This window comes from Larimichthys crocea, chromosome III, assembly GCF_000972845.2.
Source record: "Larimichthys crocea isolate SSNF chromosome III, L_crocea_2.0, whole genome shotgun sequence".
Lineage (NCBI taxonomy): Eukaryota > Metazoa > Chordata > Actinopteri > Sciaenidae > Larimichthys > Larimichthys crocea.
The window spans coordinates 658,321-681,386 of NC_040013.1; the positions used below are offsets into that span (position 1 = coordinate 658,321).

Consider the following 23,066-nt stretch of genomic DNA (forward strand, 5'->3'; position numbering starts at 1 on the left):
TGCTGGTCACACTGTTGGAAATGTATTTAAAATTCAAGGCACATTTAACCAGCCACAAACCACATGGGGTGCCATCCATGTGGTCTGCACATAGTAGTTATTTCATTGCTTTGATCTTCAGTGTAGAAAATAATACAAATAGAGGACAAACAAATTAAAAGGTACTATATACACAGACTGATTTTGCAATGTCACCTGCTTTGACCACATGAGACATAATTGAAATTAAAATTGAAATTAAGTTAAAAAGTGTTTAATGAAAATAGTTTATTTACATTTGAAGCATTGTTTCATTATCCCTGTGCATTTTTATTTAATTTGACTTTGTACCTTGTATCATCTGTGTAACGGCGAAATTCAAAGTAAAGAAGACATCAATTGGGTGAAGCACTGCCTGACCTGGTGGTTATGTTTTGTTTGGGAGAGGGTGAGAGAAGGGTGAGTTGACGGATGATGGAGGACTTCACTGGTGTTAGATGTCTTCTGTCCTTCCCTTCACATTAACACAAATTACATTGTTGTTTTAAACATAGAAAGTGAACACCTCTGCTGCGTCCTGTTGCCTAGATGTCCCTACAGTCATGAAGATATTACATAGCTCTGTGCAGCGTTGCAACTACATATCTGCTTCTGTTACAAATATCAAATAAAATCAGATTTTATTTGTATATCCCAAAGTCACAAAGTACATTTGCCTCTGAGGGCTTTACAATCTGTACAGGGAGTGACACCCTCTGTCCTTAGACCCTCGGTTCGAGGGAGGAAAAACTTGCCCACAAAAAACCTTTGACAGGGAAAAAAGGTGGAAGAAACCTCAGGAAGAGCCACAGAGGAGGGATCCCTCTCCCAGGACAGACATGCAATGGATGTCACGTGTATAGAACAAATCAACACAAACATATTGTACATGTAATTGTGATTTGCCTTCTACCATGTGCTGTATTTTTCTGTGCTCAGTTCAATCTTTTAGTCTTGTGTTGCACTGTCCTTAGTTGATTTTTCTCATATTTTAGTTCCTTCTCAGTGCATTTATTGTTGCCTTGTAGCTGTTGTACCTAGGTTACTTTGATTTTTGTCTTTTACTTCACCTTTGTCTTGTTTCTGCTGTCCTTTTTTTGTTTTATTTCTTTTCCGCCTTTGTTTCTTTCTTTCCTGTGCGTGATGCATGTTCTCAACGTGTTGGATGGACCAGTGTGTAAGTCTCATCATCATTCATTTTATCCTGACTGATCCTGGCTGACATATATGAATTAAAACATCTCCTGATTAATTAAGGAGGGTGTGTCTCTTTTGGGGTGTGTTTCTCTGTCTGTGTGTATGGACTATATGTTTATGTCCCCTAACCTTGATGCATACTACTTGTCATGGAAGAACCCACGCATTCAGTCCCTCAGTGGCTCATAAGGTTTTTTTTCCATAAAGTATGTTGAAAATACAAACCCACTCAGTGAAACCACCATGAACTTCTTTCAGACATCCTGCAGGAAAAAACATAGTTAGATGTTTGAAATGGTAACACATACAAACAGCCAACACAAGTGAAGCTTGATGAAATCAAAAGTTAAGTTAGTAAAGTTAGGTGGCTTAGATGGTTATTTGATCTAGGCTACCTATTTGTAATAAATCTGTAGATAATATTTTAGACTCCTTGTTTATGGCATGAGAGAGCTGCTGCAGATTTTATTTCATTGCATATCTAGAGAAATATGAGTATGTGACGAACCAATTTTGGAAAAATGGTGACATATTATTACATGAAAGTTGCTTACTGTGCACCACAAAGGCTTTCTCCAGACTTCATTTCAGCTTTCTGTCCACATGAACTTTACTGGACCTAACAGCTCAAATTCAAATGAAACACGATCATTGCAGGGAGTTTAAGACTGATCAAGACCACAACTGCAAGGATATTGCTAAATTGCCTATGCATGGTCTGATTTATTTGTTACGGTCATTATTGTGATTGGATGTAAGACTTTCCTTCGAATGCAACCAATAACACGACTCATTTCTAATAACAAGTATTTGTTCATTTTAATGGCTGCCCCCCCTCCATGCCCCCCTCCACACCAAGAAAATGGATGGGGGAGACGAGAAGCAGATGCACGAAGCAGGCTGTTAGCCAGGCTGTTAGCCTGCTTCGTGTATCCTTGCACAAAATATGTTGCTCAGTCCTCTCTAGAACAACGCACACAATGGACGACTGTGCAAATAACTGTTGAATGGTTTCAGTTTTGGTTAATATAAATTAAGATAGTTGCGACCTTGGTCATGATGATGACAGTAATACCCACTTGATTAAGATGAGTCTTGACTTTTTGCTCTTGACCTCCTCCCTACAAGGACTTTGTTGCATTGTGAACTGGAATGAGTGATGCACCATCAGTGCACTTTAAAACTAGAAATATAGTGTTGGTCTCCTTTGTGTGTTGCTTTTTATGTTCTTTGCATCGACTTGAAGGATAGAATCATTCATTTTTACTTTCTGTTGATGTCATTGGAGCCACTGAATGACTGAACTCATGGTTTCAACTGTATCTGTGTGTAATATAATTCCACCTCCTCCTGTGAGTGTGTTCCTCTTAGTCCTGACACATCCAGTCTTGATGCATCCTGTTTGCTGTGTGCTAACTGAGCCAGTTACTGAGCTCCATCATCACCACAGAGCAACATCCTGTTTAACGTTGTTAAGGACTGATGCCTAAACACTTTCATTCTGTCCACATTAGCACTGCCATCCCAAAACACTGGCTGCTGGACAGAGGAACACACTTGTATGAATACTGATGAGAATACATAATGTTTGTTGAATAATCTAATCTATAATTCTCAGCTTCACCTTTCTAAACAAATGGACTGCAGAATAGAGCCAGCACATTATTTTATGATTGTGTTGCTGAATATTGTTGCGCTTTTGATTGCATTATTTCTTTTAGCATTTTACAAAAGCCTCTGACAGGCCTTCACTGCATCCTGTTTCTCTGCCGTGTCAACACATTCTCACTCCAAACTTGTCAAATCTGCTGCTTGGTCAGTTATCCATATGATGCCACCCCTCTAGCATTATTTTTAGATTATGTTAAGCTAAGCAGGAATAAATATGCAACCTCTGGTAAGACTTTCAAAATAAAAGTGTTGCCGTGGACTGTGGAATTGCACTTTGATTAGGTTAGGTTTTGCAAAAGATGGTAAGTTACATGATGTATCTGATGTGACTTAAGTACGTTACATAGCCTATGTAAAGTGGCAACCTCCGTGGCTGTGAAGTGAAGCCAGCACAGAAGTATCAAAAACTGTGTTTTTTTTAACCTATCCATCTAGCCCACCACCTCCATGCAGACTTTTTCACACTTTACTACATCTTCACTACCTAACTTTTACGGCACATCAAACTACCTACTACAGAGGCACATCCAGACATGATGGGTACCTCAGCATTATTTTGAAGTGTAGGACTACTGACCAAGCAGCAGCATATGACGAGTTGGGACTTTGAATAACTCTTACCTGTGTGTGTTGGTGTGTGATTTGTGTGTGTTTGGATTATTTGAAGGCAAAGAGGGCACCTTGTGTACACCTTGAGTATATAAAAACAACTTATGTGAATGAGTTGCTGTTCATTCCATGTAATTCTTCTTCCATTCAGCAGGCTGTGTACTTAACACTGTCCCTGTATTGTTCGTGTTCAACTGAATGATGGATTCTGAACTGTACTTAACTTTTGTTCTTATCCTCAGCTAGCTGGCCAGAGAGGATAGATGTTAATGAACTGAATCAATTGACCTACTTCAAGTACAATACCTTTTCCTCACCCAACCACTTCCGTTGTTCAAACACACTGTGACTTTAAATACCATTGAACACACACTGCAAAACTAATAATAGAAAGTTTACACCCAGATCAAGAAAATCTGGGTTTAGATAAAGCGAGTGTAACATAAATGATGTATTTAGTACTCCTGGGATTTCACTGCAGAGCGTACATGCTGGCATTTCAGCTTCAGTTTCTATTCTATGACCAAACGCAGGAGGCATTCTTTTGCTTAAATTAAGTGCTGAACTTTTAATAACTTTAGTGTGTTAAAAAAGAGACAGGATATCCAGAGAACATAAATAAAGGTCTTAAAAATATCTGGTACACATTTTAACAACAAACTACCAACACTCATTAGGGCATAAACAAAGATATAGTGCATATAATTAGAATAATGCAGATGGAAGAGTTTAATTTCTCCTGAGAATGAATCAAGCTCTAAAACTATCACGCTAGCTCTGTTTTCTCACTTCTCCTCGGCACAATCTCCTGAATTTTAGAGGTTGAAGATGGAGAGTTTCGGTTCCTTCTAATGAATTTATTAGAAGAATTGTTTTGCATGCTTTAATTAATAACCATCATAAATGTGAGGGACGCGTTTCTGTCCCTGCATTAGGCAGAATGAATGAGTGGATGAATACTCCAACAAATCAATTTTATCATTTAATGTTCAGGAATTGGACTGGCATGTCCAAACCACACTTTGTGTCTTTGAGGTGTAACAAACAGACTGAGTGATTTCATATACAAAGAAGCATTTAAATGGATTGTGACCTACAAGATATTAAATTGGCAAAGCCATGATCAGACCATCAGTCTGTTCTTTTTCAGTTTGGCATGGCTGGTGCATCTCTGTCTGGAAAGAAGTGAAGCCCCCCTGCACCTCCTCAGAAAAACTGCTTTGTGTTTGGTGTTGGCAGGTCTATGCTGCCTTCTGCTGGACAACAGTGACATATAACACACTTTGTTTGTGGTGATTTGAATTAGACATGGACAATTCATGTGACAAAGAAACTCAATTTAGTTAAGTTGAGAAAAATACTGTAAATATTTAATTATGACAGTGAATGCCTACGTAAAAAGGAAACGTATAGGACATTGTGTATTGTATTTCATCCATTCATCCATTATCTGTAACTGCTTATCCTCATCAGGGTCACGGTGGGGCTGGAATCTATCCCAGCTGACTTTGGGCAAGAGGGGGGTACACCCTGGACAAGTCTCCAGTTCATCACAGGGCACATAGAGACAAACAACCACTCACACTCACATTCACACCTACAGACAATTTAGAGTTACTAATTAACCTGTCATGGTTCATGTGTTTGGACTGTGAGATTCATTTGTTTTGTGTTTTCATGTTTTGTCCATGATGTCTCTATGAAGAACTCCTAGTCAAAAGAAAAATCAAAGCCAAACTTTAATCAATAATAAACACAAAATAATTAACAACAACAACAAACAAAGTGTAACACAAAGTGTTTCACAGTAATACTTCACACCATTATGAACAAAGCACAGCTCAAACCTTTTAAATAAAAAAAATAATAACTAAAAAAAACTCAATAAAATCAAAACCAAAACAGATAGACAAAAATAGAATGTAATTAAAAAGTGAAAATGATATAAATATATAAACAGAGAGATTTATGCATATAGTTCAAGGAAAAGCCAAATTAAAAAGATCTTGTGTTTGCTCTTAAAAATATGAACATTGAATATGAACAAAAGGACATTTGTAAGTGTTTATTAATGTCTTTGTCGACAATTCTAATAATTCTAATAATAATCCCAATGAATGATTGGATAACAACATGTAGTTACAGTATTTAATGCCATACAGTACACACAGATAAATCCTTACAGTGATCAAATCATTCACAGGCCCGCTTAGTACTGTATATATATATACACATCATCAGAACTTCTGAGGATATGTCGAGGTTCATATTTGAACTCAGTGACACAGACAACTCATTCCTAAAGTCCACTTTTCTACATTTCTGCAGCTTTGTTTGTTGCAGTCAAAAGATCCAAACATTTGTCTATGAGTTTGAAGAGGGAGAAAGACACAATGATAAAGAAATAACCTCCTGAAAATATTAGCTCTACATGGAAAAAATAATTATACCTGATAAATATCATAAACACATTCTTCATATTCTGTATTTATATAAAACATGAAAACATACTTTACATCATTTACAGTATATATAGCTCTTTTGAATAATATAATTAAATCATTACTTAACTCTCCATACACAAATGCTGCACATACGTGTTCTGCATATTGATGTTAGGAAGTGGATGAGGGTGAATGTACAACATCATTTGATTAGATTAGATTTGATTTGAACATCCACACTCGCAGACAAGCTGCAGCTGTAGTAACCATGGAAACATTAGACTATTACCATGAGATGTTTCCTTTTTTCATGGTTGAGAGCTTGTCCAGCCAGTCTTTAAGAAATATGAAAACTGAAAGGTCTGTGTATTCAACATTGGCATGTGGAATCCTCTCTGGCCATCAGCTGCTTTGGCTTGTCTGACGTCGTTCTTCCTTCTGGACTCTAACGCAGAATCTTTCCTTCTGCTTTTTCATGTTTGGTCCTGTGATTTTCTTTTCATGACAAACCCTCCATCTGTTGGTCCTCATCCTCCTCTTTTTCCACATCTGTATCCTCCCCCTCCTTGGATTGCCTCGCCACCCTCCATCCTACTTTGCCACATCTTCTTCCTTTGTTTGTCTTTTTTTCTGTCTCCCCCTCTCTTTCCTCCCTCATGTCCAGCCTTCTACAGTGCAGCCCCACTCACCTCGGCTGGCATCATTCCCATCATGCAGTCGCTGTGCCCAGATGGACAGAGGGATGAATTTGGTTTCCTGCAGTACAAGAACTCCACGTGAGTAGTTTACGTCAAGAATTATTATAGCAGTTATTTGTTATATTTCTTTCTGTGAGATCAGACTAAGGCTGTGTTCAGACCAGTGGTTTCTCTGCAGCGCTCTCATTCATTTTAAATAGAGCCGGTCTGTCTGCGCCTTGGGGGGTCCAAAAAAAAAAAGCAACATCATCAGCAAAATTGTTGCACTAGATTCAACTTTTAAAGGTCCAACGTGGCACCCAGCAGTGAGGCTGCAGCTTACAACCAAATGAATACCATTCCCCTTCTAAGCACATAGGAAAAACTACAATGACCACAACACCAGTGATCCTATCCAGAGCCAGTGTTTGTTTGAGAGGACTCAATGTATGGTAATCAAAACACAACGATTCAGGTCATTATAAACTAATGAAAGCATACAGAGTGTATGATTATTATATTTCATTTCTGCCAATAGTAAGCTTATATAATAAGTATAAATCTTCTCTTCTAACTTCCTTTCCAACTCTAACTAAAACAGGGATGATGTGCAGACCACATCCAAAGGCCAACCTTCCCTTTCAGAGCAAAGCGGCTCTAGAAAAGGAGGTCAGATCCTTAGAATGCAAAATTCTTGTCTCCTTCATGGAGTTCAGATAGCTAATAAGAAATCCGTGCACTACTTAGACTGCACACTCAGCAGAGTTAGATCTCACACAAGGAAGAGTGATTTAATTGACAATATGTAACTTAAAATAATAGAACCAGAGCTGTAACTGGGCTTTAAAGATGACGGAGAACATTTTTATTATTATTAAGTTTTATTTATTTGGAGTATTTTGCTATAATAATGACTTACTGAAGTGGTATTTCTTTAACAAAATAAAAACATTTATTTTCTAATCTTTTGAATAATATTGCTTGAAGTTGGGCTGGAAATTACTTCTTCATAAAACCCAAGGACAGGCAGCTGGCAGTGAAACAACTGTATCAGCAAAGCTTAGCAAGCCTACGGCCTTCGAATATGTGTGCGCTGCGCTACTCGCGGAGTACGCTTAGCCAGGAGAAAGGCTGGACTAGGCTGAAGCTCCAGCATGCAGGTGATGAACATAGGCCAGATGTTACAGACCTTTATATCAACTAGTGGTGTGTGAATAAAAAAGAAGCAGTTGAATATATGAGGGAGAGCTTTAGGAGGGTGACACTACAGATTGTGTAGAAGTCCATACTGTCCATCAAGCATGACCAGACAATGGACTGTTCAGACGACTACTCTTTGGTAGTCAGTTAGATCACTATTGCAAAACACTATCCTTGAACACCCCATCATGACCTCATCATTAAGGTGCCTACACCTACATTTGCTACATCTCAACTGAACAAATTTAACATTATTGTTCTCGCCTCTCTTCTCTTGGTCTGGTAACATATTCTAGACATCATAGTATTCCGAACACTTGACTTTTATATTTAAACAAAAACTTCCAAGTCTATCTGTAGACCAGCAAAATGACAGAAAGCACTCGTGGTCTCATAGAATATTCAGGAGTTACTTCTTACTTACTTCTTACTTTTTGAAGGGATACACACATTCTTAGAGGCACTTTGTCTGACGTATATGTACATGTGAGATTTGTTCTTTGTTCTTGGGTTTATTGTTGTGATTGTGCAGTTGGTTCCGCTACACCGCTAAGTTGATTTTAGTGATTTAGTTCACACAGACATAGTGTCTTACCTTAGCTATCCTCTTTTCTGATGTTATCCGACACAGATCACCTTGACTTGGTCTTAAACGTAACCGTACACCCATGGAGAAAACTCAGAGCTAACATAATCGTCTCGTGCACTCGGGGACACATTCCTCCTGTCACACACCTCACACATACAGTGTTTAACACATGTTTTAATATCTGAATGTCCGTCTGTTAGTGTGACCCAGCTGCTGGAGCGGATCAGTGAAGTGGTTGAACAGAATCGACTCTTCACCTCAGACTGGCCTGGTTTGGGTCAAGAGCTGGAGACCCTGCAGCAGCACCTGGAGAGTCTCAGTTCCACCCCTTTACCACCAGACTGCAACTTCAACGACAGCCAAGGTCTGACACATAGCCATGCTTTAACTAATGTGTTGGTGTGATGACAGGTTTCTGTCATCTATTGATGAAATCATGAGCAGACACATTCCTAAAGAACTCATTAGAAATAATTGGATTAGGGGTTTGAAATATCATACTTTTGGACTTGGACTTGATGAAGTTGGTGTTCTCTTTATGAAGCTCTTGGCGAGGAAGAACAGTAGACATTCTAAAATATATGACCCATCAACTTAAAGAACTCATTACAAGTTACAGAAAACTCAAATTATTATTCAAATGTTTGAACTCTTATCACAAACCCCAAGCAGGAGGGGGATTCTTTATTATATTCAATACCTCTTTTTTTAATTGAATTTATTTTATATATTTGGTTTTCTTTCCAACACAGACATGCAGAAAGTATTTCTAAGTTCGGGAAACGGGAAAGTAGAGAAGTTCAGCTGTATTGTAGCTTAGGAGGGACCTCTATTGGGGATGTAACGGTTACCGGTATTACGCAATAAAAATGACCGTTTATATTTAAATTAATCTCATTATCTTGGTGGATTATAGGGATATATAATAATAGGTGTTGCGTGAATGCGTAGCTTGTAATGCAGGCATCAAGAATGAAAGCATGGCGGTAAGTGCATGAAATGTAACCGAAGGCACCCAGTCTACTGTCAGTGTCAGGCGACGTAAAATAATGTAAACATGTTCATTAATGCTAGGAAGAAAATACAGTGATATTTATGATAGCGAGTTAAAAACGTGAGTCGATATTGACAGCGAGTTATGCTGTCTGTAACTTTAGCTCCAGGAAATAAAATAAAACGTGGTTGTGTTAATTCAATTCGCTGCTCACAGTGTTGGCCCAACACACACACACACACACACACACACACACACACACACACACACACGAGAATATAGACTAATTTTCTCACACTTTGGCTTCTAATGTTTTAGTATGATAAGAAAATCACAAGATTTTGTGAAATTATTTCAGTGTATGTGTTTGTTTGTTTTTTTGCATTTGTACAGCAATTAAGAACCATGATAATTTTATCACTATAATCAAGAATATAATCAAGTCAAATTTTCCATATCGTTACATCCCTACTCTATATATATTGCTATATAGACAGGCTATAACATCAACCATCCTAAAAGAGGGCAAGAAAAAATTATTTATAGATCTCTCTTTATTGCCAGGTCATATTTCATGACCAGACCGTGACCATAGGAGACACATCCAGTTGTTTTTTTGCCGTTGGATTCCAAAAAAAGGTTTTGATTGGCTGAACTGGTTAAATGTACAAGGTGTTAAATTTGATCATGATGGTTTTGATATTATCAAGAATTTATTGAAGAAGCCATCTTGTAGAATTCAGATAGAGTAGTTTCATTCTTGAGACTGGATGCCATCACATTGTTTATTGTTTCTCATATTTAGACCTTTGTCAGGGTATAAAATAACTGTCCATCCAGATAACACAATGTCTGATTATAACCATAGACGGAATCAATGAAATGTTTCAGGCTGTATTTGGATAAACTTCGACCCATCAATTGAGCTCATGAATTTAAAAAATGAAAGCTGACATTGCTAGATTGAATCCTCTTTTTATTCATTCATGAGGCTCTAGAGTGGAACTGTGGTATCTACATCCAAACCTTGTCTGTTGATGTTCCAGATTTAGCTGTTTGTGGAGTTAGATAGACTTATCTCAAAAATACCTGTGGCAGGGCACAAAGCCAAGGAGGAGCTATAGCACACTCCACACTCCAACTGCCAAGAAATAATGGTATAACACTGCCATGCCTGAAGGACTTTCACAGCACTTATTTGCTGATGTAATCCTAATACACAACAGGACGGTATTAATACAACTGTTAATGGACAATACCCCAATTCAAATTAAATAAAGAGCTAAATATACAGCTCACAGCCATTCATTAGTTTTCCTCTGCAAATCTGGACTGCTGTGACACAGAGGTCTAATGAACGTGTTTTTACTCAGCATATGTATCATGAAGACTGTCAGAAAGACATTAGGAAGACACACTGTATGTATTCAAAATCATTTTGGCTGGAAGTGTGTACAGCCTGAGCCGCCTATATTACAAAAGCACCCTAAAGCTGCTAATAATAACTAACACCACAAGAAATAAAAGCCCCCAGAATTGTGTAAGATGTAGTTAATAAGCTATCATTTGTTAATCACATTGACATGAATTATGATGTAATGAGATGTAAGGAGATAGATATGTCCTTCCATCTTTATGTAATATCAATATCCACCTCTACTACGACTAACATGTACTTCATCTACACCAAAATATTGTCTCTGTGTTGTTATGCATTACACAGCACAAAGCACAGCACCTGCACGCTGTGTGGACTTATATAAAATAAATAAAAATGCAGAAAATAGATCACACGTGGTTTGAAAGACAAATCTTCATGTGCTGTTTTTCAGTGTAATGTAAATGACACAGCTGAGAAGATTGTAAACAGAATTTAGAAAAGGTAGATACACACATCAACATAGTGCAAACGTGTGACAACAGGGCTCTGTGCTCCTCTCTAATCCTGTGCTTAACCTTTCAGCGCCCCAGCAGAAAATAATGATGATCTAACGTTTGTGCAAAAAAAGTGCTACAAAAACATTTTCACTGCATTAAATCTTTTGACCAGCTTCAGTCCTGATCATAACTATTAAATTCACATCTGTTTCTTAAACAAGTTTAACTCTTTAATGCCATTTTGGGAATATTAACCCACATGTTTTACAAATACAAAATATGAAATATTCTCCATATACTAAACGTACAAACTGGAATTTATTTGGGGGGATTATTACACTCTTGGATATGTCAATAATTGACAGCAACATTGATCTTAATGCATTATTATTTTTTGAGCCATGTGAATTTATTAAAAAAATATACCACTTATTACCCTTCATGCAAAAAAAATGCAAGTGCATTCATATTTACATTTTATATATGAAATTTCTTTTTTTTTTCACTTTGACTGCATTAAATCTTTTGACCAACTTCGGTCCTGATCATAACAATTAAATGTACATGTGTTTCTTAAATAATTTTAACCCTTTAATGCCATATTGGGATACTTTTATTGTCAAAAACACAAACTATTAAATATGAGGCAGGCTGAATAAAGCCTGATTGCTTAAATAAGCCACCTGTAATGGCATCCACCTGTTAATCAGAGCAGGCATGCTGTTAATTCTGCATAACTTTAGCCTTAATATCATTTGAACAGGTGAGTTGTATATAAATTCACCCTCAGTACAGTTGTCATGAATGCAGAAATTAGCTACAGAGACCAAAACTGTTTTTTGTACCAGGCTGTAAACATGTTTATTTCTTTTGCAGCCAGGCTCAAGTGGTCGTGCAAGGAAATGCAGTTTTTGGTGTTTCTTGGTGTTAGCTTCATTTCACAGCCACAAAGGTTGCTGCTTGATTAAAAACACTTGCTTAACTTCTGCCAAAGCATGAAAACACTGTCCAGAGACAGAAAAGAGTGAATGTTGTACAATACAAAACTAAAACAACAACTTTGGAAGACCTAACTCAGCTAAACCTCCGTCTCTTCTATTTGCATTATTTAAGGGAGGATCTCCTCATGGCCAGTATGAACAGGAAACATGAATAATGGCACTGGCACACAGTCAGCGGATTTGTGTATATCAGAAGATGTTTTACTGTTTAGACTGACCACTGTAATAGGCTGACTCTAATTGTCACATAGAATCATAGTGGTGTGTGTTCTTACAGCAAAATCAATTTACTAACAGAAAAATGCATTTTAAACCATTGTGTGTGTTTTTGTGGTGTGTGTGTGTGTCCGTTGGATGCAGGCTTTACTCTTGCCAGTGTGTTGAAGAACCAGTTGGTTTTCCAGCAGTTCCTGGTCAAGAACCTTTCCCTGTCCAACTCCACAACCAGCCTGCTGCTCAACACTCCAGTCAGCCTCAGAGAGGTGATGAACTGTTACTTTACAAACACACACAGATCACTTTTTTCTCTTGCCTTGGGATAATCTGCAGCAATGATTGACTTCCATACTCATTTAATGAAGCAGTGGCGTCCATCACACTGTGATCCAAAAATACTTTTTCCTATGAGCTTACATTGTGAAAGAAGCAGCCTATGACGATTCACTATCTGAATATAATTACTATATATAATATAATATAATATAATAGAATAGAATAGAATAGAATAGAATAGAATAGAAAGGGTTTATTGTCATTGTACAACAGACATACTGTAAGGACAACAAAATTACAGGGGGCTTCAATGAGCTGTTGGTCCTAATATAGGTAATAGTACAGTATAGACAAAGATAAAGCCACAATATAAATACAAATGCAAAAATAAAATATAGATGCTATACAAAGAAAACAGGTGGTATTCATAAAAAGTGAATCTGGATTGAATCCATTGAGTCTGAAAACATTTGGAAAGTCTAGAATCATTTTATCCCTTTTTAAGTTTGTGGAGAACTAAAGGAGAAATTGCGTAAGTCTCTAATGTGCTTGCTCCAAGGGCCACACAATATGGACGCATGTGCAGATGATCTAGTAATTTTATGGCCCAAAAGTTCAACATTTTTGGTGTTGTGTACCACTGAGCAGCTTCACTGCCTCCCCCACCCCCTCCTGTTCTCCATATACATCCATGGTTTACAGCAACAAGTTGTCAGATGTGTTTCATTCTGTATTGAATGTGTTCATTTTGTTGAACTGACCGTGAGAACACAGTGAAGCATTTAGCAGCTAAAGAGCCAGATATGGTGGAGACCAAATACAGAGCTAAAAGGAGAGTGAATGTTGGACTTACATTCATTTATTCATGACACAAACACAACAAACACAAACACAAACATGACTCCAAATGTTGCTTTTTGTCGTTTTGGATGTTTAAACAGACAACTGTTTGCTAACATGTTCATTATCAGGTGATGATGTTCTAATATGAATGTGTTTACAGCTTGTTAGTGCTGCACCAAGATGACAAAATTACATAAATCCAATCTAGTAAGATTGCCAGAAGGGGCTTAACACGCCTAACATCCATTCAGACATGTCTGCAGAGAGTCTGTAACACTGAGTGTGAACCACAAACAGTGTACAGAATGACAACACAAAGGTATTCACACATTATTATCATATGTGCATTATCAGCATGATATAAAGACTTCATTTTTGAATATATGTATAAATTCTCTTTATCTCTTTATCTTCATTAAGTTTGGGTTAACGTCTAATTTCAAATCAACCAATGCATTTTCACTGGCTGAAAGAACTAATGACTGATGTCTGTCTTAGTGAATGCAGGGTTTGAACAAGTTGATTAGCAGCTCAGCTGGAGCTGTGCGAATTAATGTTGTTAAATTTAAACTGGAAACATTCTCTGACACTGAATTTTGCAGTAATGAGGGCAGTTACAGTAGGTTTAGTGAATCAACCACAAGGATTCTCACATCTTTGGTAAAATAATGATGATCAGTGCAGTCCCAGGAAGAGACACACAGCTATATCCACTACGAACTCAAGAGAAATGGAAACATGAAATATGAAAATGTTCATTACAATCCAAATGTTTGCCAGGAGGCTGCTGACAGTGAATATTTTCAAAGACTTGAAATACATCTTCATCTTTTTTTTATTTCCGCTCCACTCTGGGTATTAAGGCTCTATTTTGGTGCTGGCTTGAGGTGTAGTGCAGCTCTTCACTGGCACGCATTCAGGTTATTTCCTCACCGGTGTCAGGTGGAATCTGCAGTTGAAGGACAGGGTAAATAGGAGGGTGTGTATGCATGCACGTATGTGTATGTGTGAAGATGTTAGTGTATATATTTTTTTTGTTCTTTCAGTTCTATTTTTTTTTTTTTTTTAGTTCTAAGTTTTATTCTGACGATGACATTAATGCCAGTGAGATCTAATATGAAGATTGTCTATTATATATATATATATATATACACACACATATACATATATACATATTGTGTGTGTGTGTGTGTGTGCGTGTGTCCTGTAGGTGCACAGTCTTATCTTTGGTACATCCCTCAGAGATGGTGGAGGGGCCCAAAGTTGGATTCAGGGGACAAAAGACAGCAGTAAAAAACCTGCTCACAAAGTTCTTCATCTGGAGGTGAGTTTATACAACCAGACACACATACATGCACACACAGTTACTTGGTGACATCACTTTATGAGTCAAGTCTAATTAGTTTTGTAATTCAAACTCTGTTCTAAACCCTCTTATACATTTCAACACATTCGATAATAACAATAGATCCGAGCAGCAGATCTCTGCTGCGTTGTGTGGGGGAGTCAGTGCTCAGTGAGCTCACTGTATCTGCTCCTTTGAAACCACTACACACACACACAGTCACTACACACTGACTCTGGAAACTTGGTGGAATCTTCATCAGTCTGCTCTAAATATAGGAACCATATGCTTGTGCAATATATCTGTCTAAGGCCTCTTAAGATTACTTGGAAGTGCACTGCTAATGGTGCTCAGAACTGAACAGAGAGAAGCAGCGTTAAGTAAATGGTAAATGGACTGTACTTATATATCTCCTTTCTAGTCTTCCGACCACTCAAAGCTCTTCACAGTACATATCTCATTCACCCATTCACACACATTCATACACTGATGGCATTAGCTGCCATGCAAGGTGCCAACTGCTCATCAGTCTGAGGAGCTAACCATTCATATACATTCACACACTGATGGCGCAGCCTTCAGGAGCAATTTGGGGTTTAGTATCTTGCCCAAGGACACTTCGACATGCAGACTGGAGGAGATCATCTGATTAGTGGACGACCCACTCTACCTCTGAGCCACAGCACTTCAACTGCCTGATGATCTTAGGAATGTTTGATTATTGCAGTTTTTAAATTCAGACTGAAACGTATTATTTTCATGTGCTTTTAACTAAATGTGACTAATTCTCCAGTCCTTCCTCATAATTGTGTTGTTATTCTTATTGTTAATTATATGTTAATAATATCTTCTCATTTTTCATTTACTCTTTTATTTGATCTTACTTGAATAATATAGATCTGTCTCTTTTATTCTGCTAGCACCTTGAATCTACCTCTGTATATGAGATTTATAAATGCCTCCGTCACATCTAGCTGTGTCAGTAAGTCAAGCCAGTTAGCCAGTATGCTTCATTTATTTATTATATAACAGTTACACATGAGTTTGACTGATCAGAGCGCCCTCAGGAACAGAACTGAAAGGTTTGTTTCTCTTCAGTATAGTTCAAACAGACTCACAGTTGTTGAATTAATTTAATAATCAGTAAGTCTGATTTGCTGTAGATATGCTAATTAACATGCATTGACTCACCCATGATTCATTTATTTAATGCAGCAGTATTTCAGCCTATTGGGACACAAACAGTCGTCCTTAAACAGCGCAGATGTGGTCAATGATTACAGAGTTAATGTTCTTGGTTTCACCTCTACCATTGTGTCCATAGAGGCTACTGAGCCTGATTACATTTACTGCTTGCATAGCTCTGGTATTGGCCCAACCTGGGTCCCAGGCCTGAAAACCCCCTCTTCTTCTCTGTGGTCCAAAACTCAAAAAATCTGATTCCTTGTTTCCTCTTCCTTCCCCCCTACCGCCACATCTAGGAGAAGCTTCTAGGAGGTGTTTACAGTCTGGATGGAGGTCTGATACACAAAGCCTTAAGCGACCCATCGAAAGCAGCCCACAGGCAGGCTCTGCTCAAACTGATGTCCCAGGCCTTAGGCCTCACTGAAGTCTCAGGAAACCAGAGAAATGACCAACAGGCCCTGAAGGAGGTGGAGGTATACATGCTGATTCAGGCCACTAGTTTACAAGTTCTTCTATTTCTTTTGAAAGAAAAATCCAGAACAAAAAGAGACAAACCACAGAACACAAGGGACACACACTGTGTGTTAATTTAACCCTCTGTTAGGGAGTACAGGTGGATAGCATCTGTGTTGGGTACAATAAGCACGGCTCTTATTATTTACCAAATAAATATTGATATCTTTCTTGTTATTTATTAAATTAGCCGTGATTTATTAACGTGTCTGCCATCCAAGTATAATGTGAATTCCTTCTTTTGATTTGAGATGTTGACATCATCAAATGAACTGGCTGTGTCTTCCACAGGGGGTCCTCCTGACTGGAGCCATGCTGGAGGTCCTCACTTGTGGGGAGGGTGGGGCCATGGAGTTTAGTAAGATCCTGTTGGTGCCTGAGAAACAGCGACCGGTGCTGCAGACCTATCGCAGTGCAGTTTGCAGCGGAGGGGAGCGTCAAAGGTCAGAGCGCTTCAGGCAGATGAGCCTTGAGCTGAGAGAGCAGATCAACACACAGAGTGTCATTGAGAAGGTACAGCAGAAACATTTGCTATAGATCTACTGCTGTCATAGATAAAAGAGACCTCTTTGTATTTGCTCACTAGCTGTCTCCTTCCATCCTCTTCTCCTCCACCCTCATCCCACTAGCTTCACCTGGAGCAACCCAACTCTTTTGTGCCTCTCTCTCAGTCTCACCTCGGGGCCTTATTGAAGGACCTGGCCGATGTAGAGAGGCTCCTCAAGGATGTAGACCTGCTCTCTGGCCTGGCCCGCCTGCTGCCCAAAGGTGCCTGTATTGGTCGAACTCCGGCATCACCCACAAATATGAGCTGGCCCCTTAACGCCACCACGTGGGGCCCCAACATGACTGACATCCCCGGAGAGGAAGGGGAGGAAGGAGCAGATGGAGGGGGAGGAGCAGGAGGAGGGAAAGGGAAGGAAGAATCAGAGAACCCTCATTCTCAGTTTTCAGCATTTGTGCAACTGTGGGCCGGACTGCAGCCAATTCTGTGTGGAAACAACAGGTTGGTGAGATGATAGCTGTGTTCATGTTCAAGTCAAACTTCTTTGAAAGAACAAAGACAACAAAAATAATAATTCATTAATCGAGAAAATTATAAAAATGATTTCTTATGAGGTGAAACCATCATTGCAGCTGCACTTGTTACACATAAAACACAAATATACAGTATAAATAGTATATATACTGTATATACAAGCTTGTGGGCTGATTTGTGGTGAGAATTAATTTCTGGTTTTATTTTTATTCATGTGAAAAATCGGTGAGACAACATAAACTGCAGATCTTGGCAGTAAAGTTTGTGGCTCTTGTTGCAGGATCATCGAGCCAGAGGCTTTGAAGCAGGGCAATATGAGTTCTCTGGGGTTCACCAGCAAAGAACAGAGGAATCTGGGCCTACTTGTTCACCTGATGACTACAAATCCCAAGATCCTGTACTCCCCCATTGGCTCTGAGGTGGATAAAGTAATTCAGAAGGCAAGTAGACAGTGCTGTCTTTGGTGTGTAGATGTACAAGCTCTTTGACTGAAGAAGAATTCCAAAGCTGTGTTTAAAGCTGTCCACTGAGTTTGGAGTCAAGCTTTAAACACAGCACACAGTTGTTCTCACCTTATAACCTTTCAGTCTTTAGCTGTTGTCATTTGATGATGAAGACCATGAGGTTGAAAGTTTGGTTAAAAGAAGTAAGAGATCTTGAGATCTTGACTTGAGATCATTTTGTCCAAGGTCAAGATAGCACCCATTTCAGAATGTGTGATGTCATTCAAGCTTTTCGGTAAAACTGTGATGTACGGACAAAATGCCCACACAGAACTGTACTACTGTGTGGGCATGTTCACTGCTGGTAACATGTCATCAGTTAGCTTGCCACCTTCAATAGTTCATCAACTAGCCCAGCACGTAGCCCCTATGTCACCATGTCACTACAGCCAAACATGTCATGAAGACGAAGCTGTTGGGCTCTAGCTACTGTATATGGGATCGTCTCGTCTCAACATCAACATACATATAACTTAGCATCACCATTGCATGTCAAAAATATCAAAGAAAATAAACAATTATTCATGTAATTCATAGTTTTCTTAGTTTAGCTGGAATAAGCAGATCATTTTGTTACTCAATGCTCCTGCCGGCTTTAGCATCGCCTTTTTGAGGCCATGCACAGTACAGAGTTCTTCCTTGAACACAGGTGTATTTCTGTTTGTTCTGTTTTATATTATTCCCTGATATTAATAGTTCACTCTTAATAACACTGCATGTGCGGTTTCATTTACACTGACAGTGCTGCATCCAGAAGCAGACACTCCCAGCATGAATTATGTGAGAACAAATTATGGGAATGGTTTCATAATTTGTATTCTAAGCCAAAGAAATGAATCATACACTGTCCATCGTGAATTCATATTGAGCCACCTGATTACCATGTAATGCGGCTGGTCTCTCGATGCATCAACATAAGCACAAACATCTACTGATTATCTGTGGTTACACTGATTGGCTATGTACATGTCTTATCTGAGGAAGTGGGCTGAATATGTAGAGAGCAGTGAGTGTTGGAGGGTGGTGGAGGAAGAGAGAAGTAGAAGCTGTATGGACAAATTAATTCATGCTAACCCCAATGAAAAAACTCTGCTTACTTTTTGCATTCAGGCAAATGAGACATTTGCATTTGTCGGGAACGTGACACACTATACCCGTGTGTGGCTCAACATCTCCGCCCAGCTCAGGACTTTTCTGGAGGAGGGTCGGTTGCACAACCACCTGGTGTGGTTACAGCAGGTAGACTTATATACAAGTCATATATTCAAATGTTTAATGACGCATTACTTCATGTAATGAGTTCCATTCATCCTCCAGCTGTCCTCGGAGCTTCAGCAGCACCCTGAGTTGTTGAATGGCACAGACAGTGAGCTGATGCAGGGTCTGATGGAGGGAAACTACAGTCTTCCTAACACCTCCACCCTGCTGGAGCAGCTGGACACCATTGATAACGCTGCCTGTGGCTGGACGCGCTTCATGTCTAAGGTCACTGTAGTGCAACTGTGTACAGCTGCTGAGATTTAATAAACATTAGTAAGAGAGCAGAATTGTTGAAACATTGAGTTGTCAGACTGAGAAACAGTCCCTGAATGTGTCGCATTAGATAAGTATTCTAATAAAAGCCAATTTTATATAACTAAGTATGTTAAACACCATCCAGCTTAAAAACTATTCAGGAAGACAGTGTGTCAGGACTGTGATAGCTTCAGTGAGAGATATGTCAGTACACTTTTTCCCTGTTGCCGGATATAGATACATTTGTGAAGGGGCTTCTTTAACTCATTGTAGCCAGTCAGCCTTTTTTTTTGGCTGAGAAGTCTTGGAAAATATGAAAATGTTGTCTTCGCTAAATGAGCTCTTTCTTCTTTGAAACCAATTGTTGACTGTAGTAGAAAAGCTTTGCTTATAGATAGAGAATTTATTAAAATAGTCCTACAGATCCATATGGGGGGGATGAGGATGAGGATTCTGCTGTGAGAACAACTAATCCCTCTAAAACAAAACATCCTTCTAAAACTGGTTGCTCGCTTCTTAATGAAGATGAGAATAAAGAAGAACCCCAAAACAACAGAGTGACTGTGAACAGCCATCCTGAATCTTTGAATCTATGCATGTGGTGATTTCCCTAGCATGTCCTTCTTTATCTGAGATTTAACTCAGTATTATTGATTACTCTCAGATGAATAAAAACATACAGAATACTAATAGTATCTTGATATAAAGAAAATATTTGACTAAAACTAAACGTTGTACAGAAACTCTTTTATTCAAGCTAGGCTTTCTTCCTTCTCTCAAAGCTAATATTAACAAGATTACATTATGATACAAACAACCATAAACTAATTTAGAGTAAAATATTCATTCATAATCAGCAAAATATTATGCATCTAAAAGAAAACCCCTGAAACAACCTATAAACACACCAGAATACCCAAGACCTGTTCAGTCCATATAGGAGCACAGTGATGAGCTCAGCTGCAATATGAACTTATTGTCTGAATAATACTAATGTAAATTAATACCTAGAATTCATAAAATGCCTTCCTGCCTTGCATGAGATGTTCAGATGGATATCAGTCTCTCTGTGTAGTACAGAGATGGAGTTAAGACATGAATAGCATAGGTAATAAAAAAACGGAAGTGAGAGAAAAAGCTAGTCTTCTGTCCACATTTGATAAAATCACCCCCTAACATCACAAATGAACATGTTCTCTCTAATCTGTTGAACACAAATATGAATGGATGAGATGGTTTCACTGGGACAGCAGCAGAGTGCAGTGACTTCCTAGAGTTAGCTACTAGATTTCAGAAAGCCATAGATTCTTTCATGAATGCCTTTCAGCTTATTTAAATCTTTCCCCTCTGCTTCCAGGTCAGTGTGGATGTCTTCAAGGGCTTTCCTGACGAGGACAGCATTGTTAACTACACCCTGAACCAGGCCTACCAGGACAACGTGTCTGTGTTTGCCAGTGAGTCATCCCTCTGTGTCAGGCTGTGATCATAGTACCTCTGCTGATAGTAAAAGCAGAGAGTACAGTCTCTTTATGTTCTCTTTATGTTCTTTATATGAAGCTACTGAAACTGTTTCTTTTTTTGTTTGTTTTTTCAAATACCAATACTATAGTCCAGGGGTCTTCAACCTTTTTCAGCCCAAGGACCCCTTGGACAAGAAACAAACAGACAGGGAACCCCGCATGTAATTCATATTTTAAAATGTGTCACATTTTAAGCCTGGTCTATGATAACTTTTCATATTTACTTTATTCAACTTTTATTTCACCTTATTAACCTATTTAAATACTGGGTTATTAGCATGTATGTGTTTATGATTTATAAAAAGTTCATGCATAATTATTATTGGTTATTAAATGCCAAGAGCCGTGTGTTTTTGGACATGTCCACTGGTTTATCCAATTGGAGTGCAAATGCCTCCACTATTTGTAGTTTCTCAATTATCTGCACCTTCACAGTCACCATTATCAATTATTAAGACAAAAATTGGTGGACCCCCTGAAGTACCTCTGCAGACCCCCTAGGGGTCGTGGACTCCTGGTTGAAGACCCCTGCTATATTTTATATAAAAATTACACTGGTTTAGAGCAGTTTGTCTTTTTAGTGTTCATTTATTGACTATACGCATTTTCAACTGGAGCAAATTTGTATTTAATTTGCTGTTAAAACAAAAATATATAAAAAAAAAAAAACAAAGTTCTTCAAGTATATTTATAAGAGAAAATGTGGCTGCTGAAGAACAAACTTCTTTAAAATTCAGTGGATATCTAAACTGCACGAGGGAACAAGTGGAAGTTGTAGTTAGAGGGTAAAAAGAGAATGTGTTGTGTTTGAGAAATTTACAGGACAAATAAACCTGAAGTTTGAGGTTTTGGAACATATAGAAACAGAAACTGACTTTGAACCTACAGCATGATGTTGGACAACGCCCCTTTTTTCCTTTTCAGGTGTGATTTTCCAGACTAAGTCAGATGGCTCCCTGCCACCTCATGTTCTGTACAAAATTAGACAAAACTCCAGCTTTACGGAGAAGACCAATGAGATCAGACGGGCATACTGGCGTCCTGGGCCCAACACCGGGGGCAAATTCTACTTTCTCTATGGTTTTGTTTGGATCCAAGGTAAATGACTGAAATACAATGCTTCCTGAGTACGGAATCTAAATCATGATACAGGCTTGAATATGGATTTTATACATCATTTACATTTACATTTACATATTTGTTGATTTGTTGCACCATGGTTGGAATCGGAATGATTCTTTCTATAGACTCATTGTTTTAGTGTGGTTGCATATAAATCGAGACCAAGGCCATAAATCAAGACCCAGACGCAGGTCCACAAGGGAGACATACTGTGGTGTCAAAAGCATTGTTTATTTTGTTTTACTAAAAAAGAGATTTATTCTGGTAAAATGCTTACCACTGTGAACTGGGAAGTGGGTGCACCTGTGAAGATGCCAGTGCAAGCTGCAGCAGAAGCACTTTCTCACTGCAAGTCATCTTTTATTCAGGAAACTGAATGCAGAGGAGCTGCTCATCTGACACAGAAAGTTGATCCATGGATGATGCATCCAAACAGACAGGACAGAGCCGGCCCAGAGACAGCCGGCCAGCGTACAGCTGATTTCAGCTCTGAAAGATTAACCGACAGGGCTTGACCAAACAAATTACACAAACACTTTGAGTAATATGTGTCAGTGCAGATGACACTGAGATCAGTGCCTCCACCACAGTACAATGGAGGCAATGATAATGTTGCACTAAGACATTAACATAAAATTCTGACTGCGCCAGATGGTTTGTTACACAGAACTATTGAGGAAGTCGTTGTTTGGCCAGGTGATTGAATGCATC

General features: G+C 38.6%; 1 protein-coding gene across 5 annotated transcripts in view; it reads left to right on the forward strand.

Annotated features, from left to right (window-relative positions):
- abca2 (ATP-binding cassette, sub-family A (ABC1), member 2) overlaps nucleotides 1-23,066 on the forward strand; it is an 85,245-nt gene that overhangs the window by 31,362 nt on the left and 30,817 nt on the right. The window contains exons 3-15 of one of the 5 annotated variants that reach the window (XM_019273102.2): nucleotides 1,193-1,195; nucleotides 6,604-6,715; nucleotides 8,606-8,769; nucleotides 12,639-12,760; nucleotides 14,824-14,937; nucleotides 16,440-16,616; nucleotides 16,948-17,169; nucleotides 17,286-17,662; nucleotides 17,976-18,135; nucleotides 19,309-19,437; nucleotides 19,516-19,683; nucleotides 21,071-21,167; nucleotides 22,158-22,331. In XM_019273102.2, coding sequence (XP_019128647.1) covers nucleotides 1,193-1,195; nucleotides 6,604-6,715; nucleotides 8,606-8,769; nucleotides 12,639-12,760; nucleotides 14,824-14,937; nucleotides 16,440-16,616; nucleotides 16,948-17,169; nucleotides 17,286-17,662; nucleotides 17,976-18,135; nucleotides 19,309-19,437; nucleotides 19,516-19,683; nucleotides 21,071-21,167; nucleotides 22,158-22,331 — 2,019 coding nt within the window. Of the gene's footprint in view, nucleotides 1-1,192; nucleotides 1,196-6,045; nucleotides 6,716-8,605; nucleotides 8,770-12,638; nucleotides 12,761-14,823; nucleotides 14,938-16,439; nucleotides 16,617-16,947; nucleotides 17,170-17,285; nucleotides 17,663-17,975; nucleotides 18,136-19,308; nucleotides 19,438-19,515; nucleotides 19,684-21,070; nucleotides 21,168-22,157; nucleotides 22,332-23,066 lie in introns of those variants that run through there. The other 4 variants (XM_019273103.2, XM_019273100.2, XM_019273101.2 and 1 more) reach the window with 4 other exon arrangements.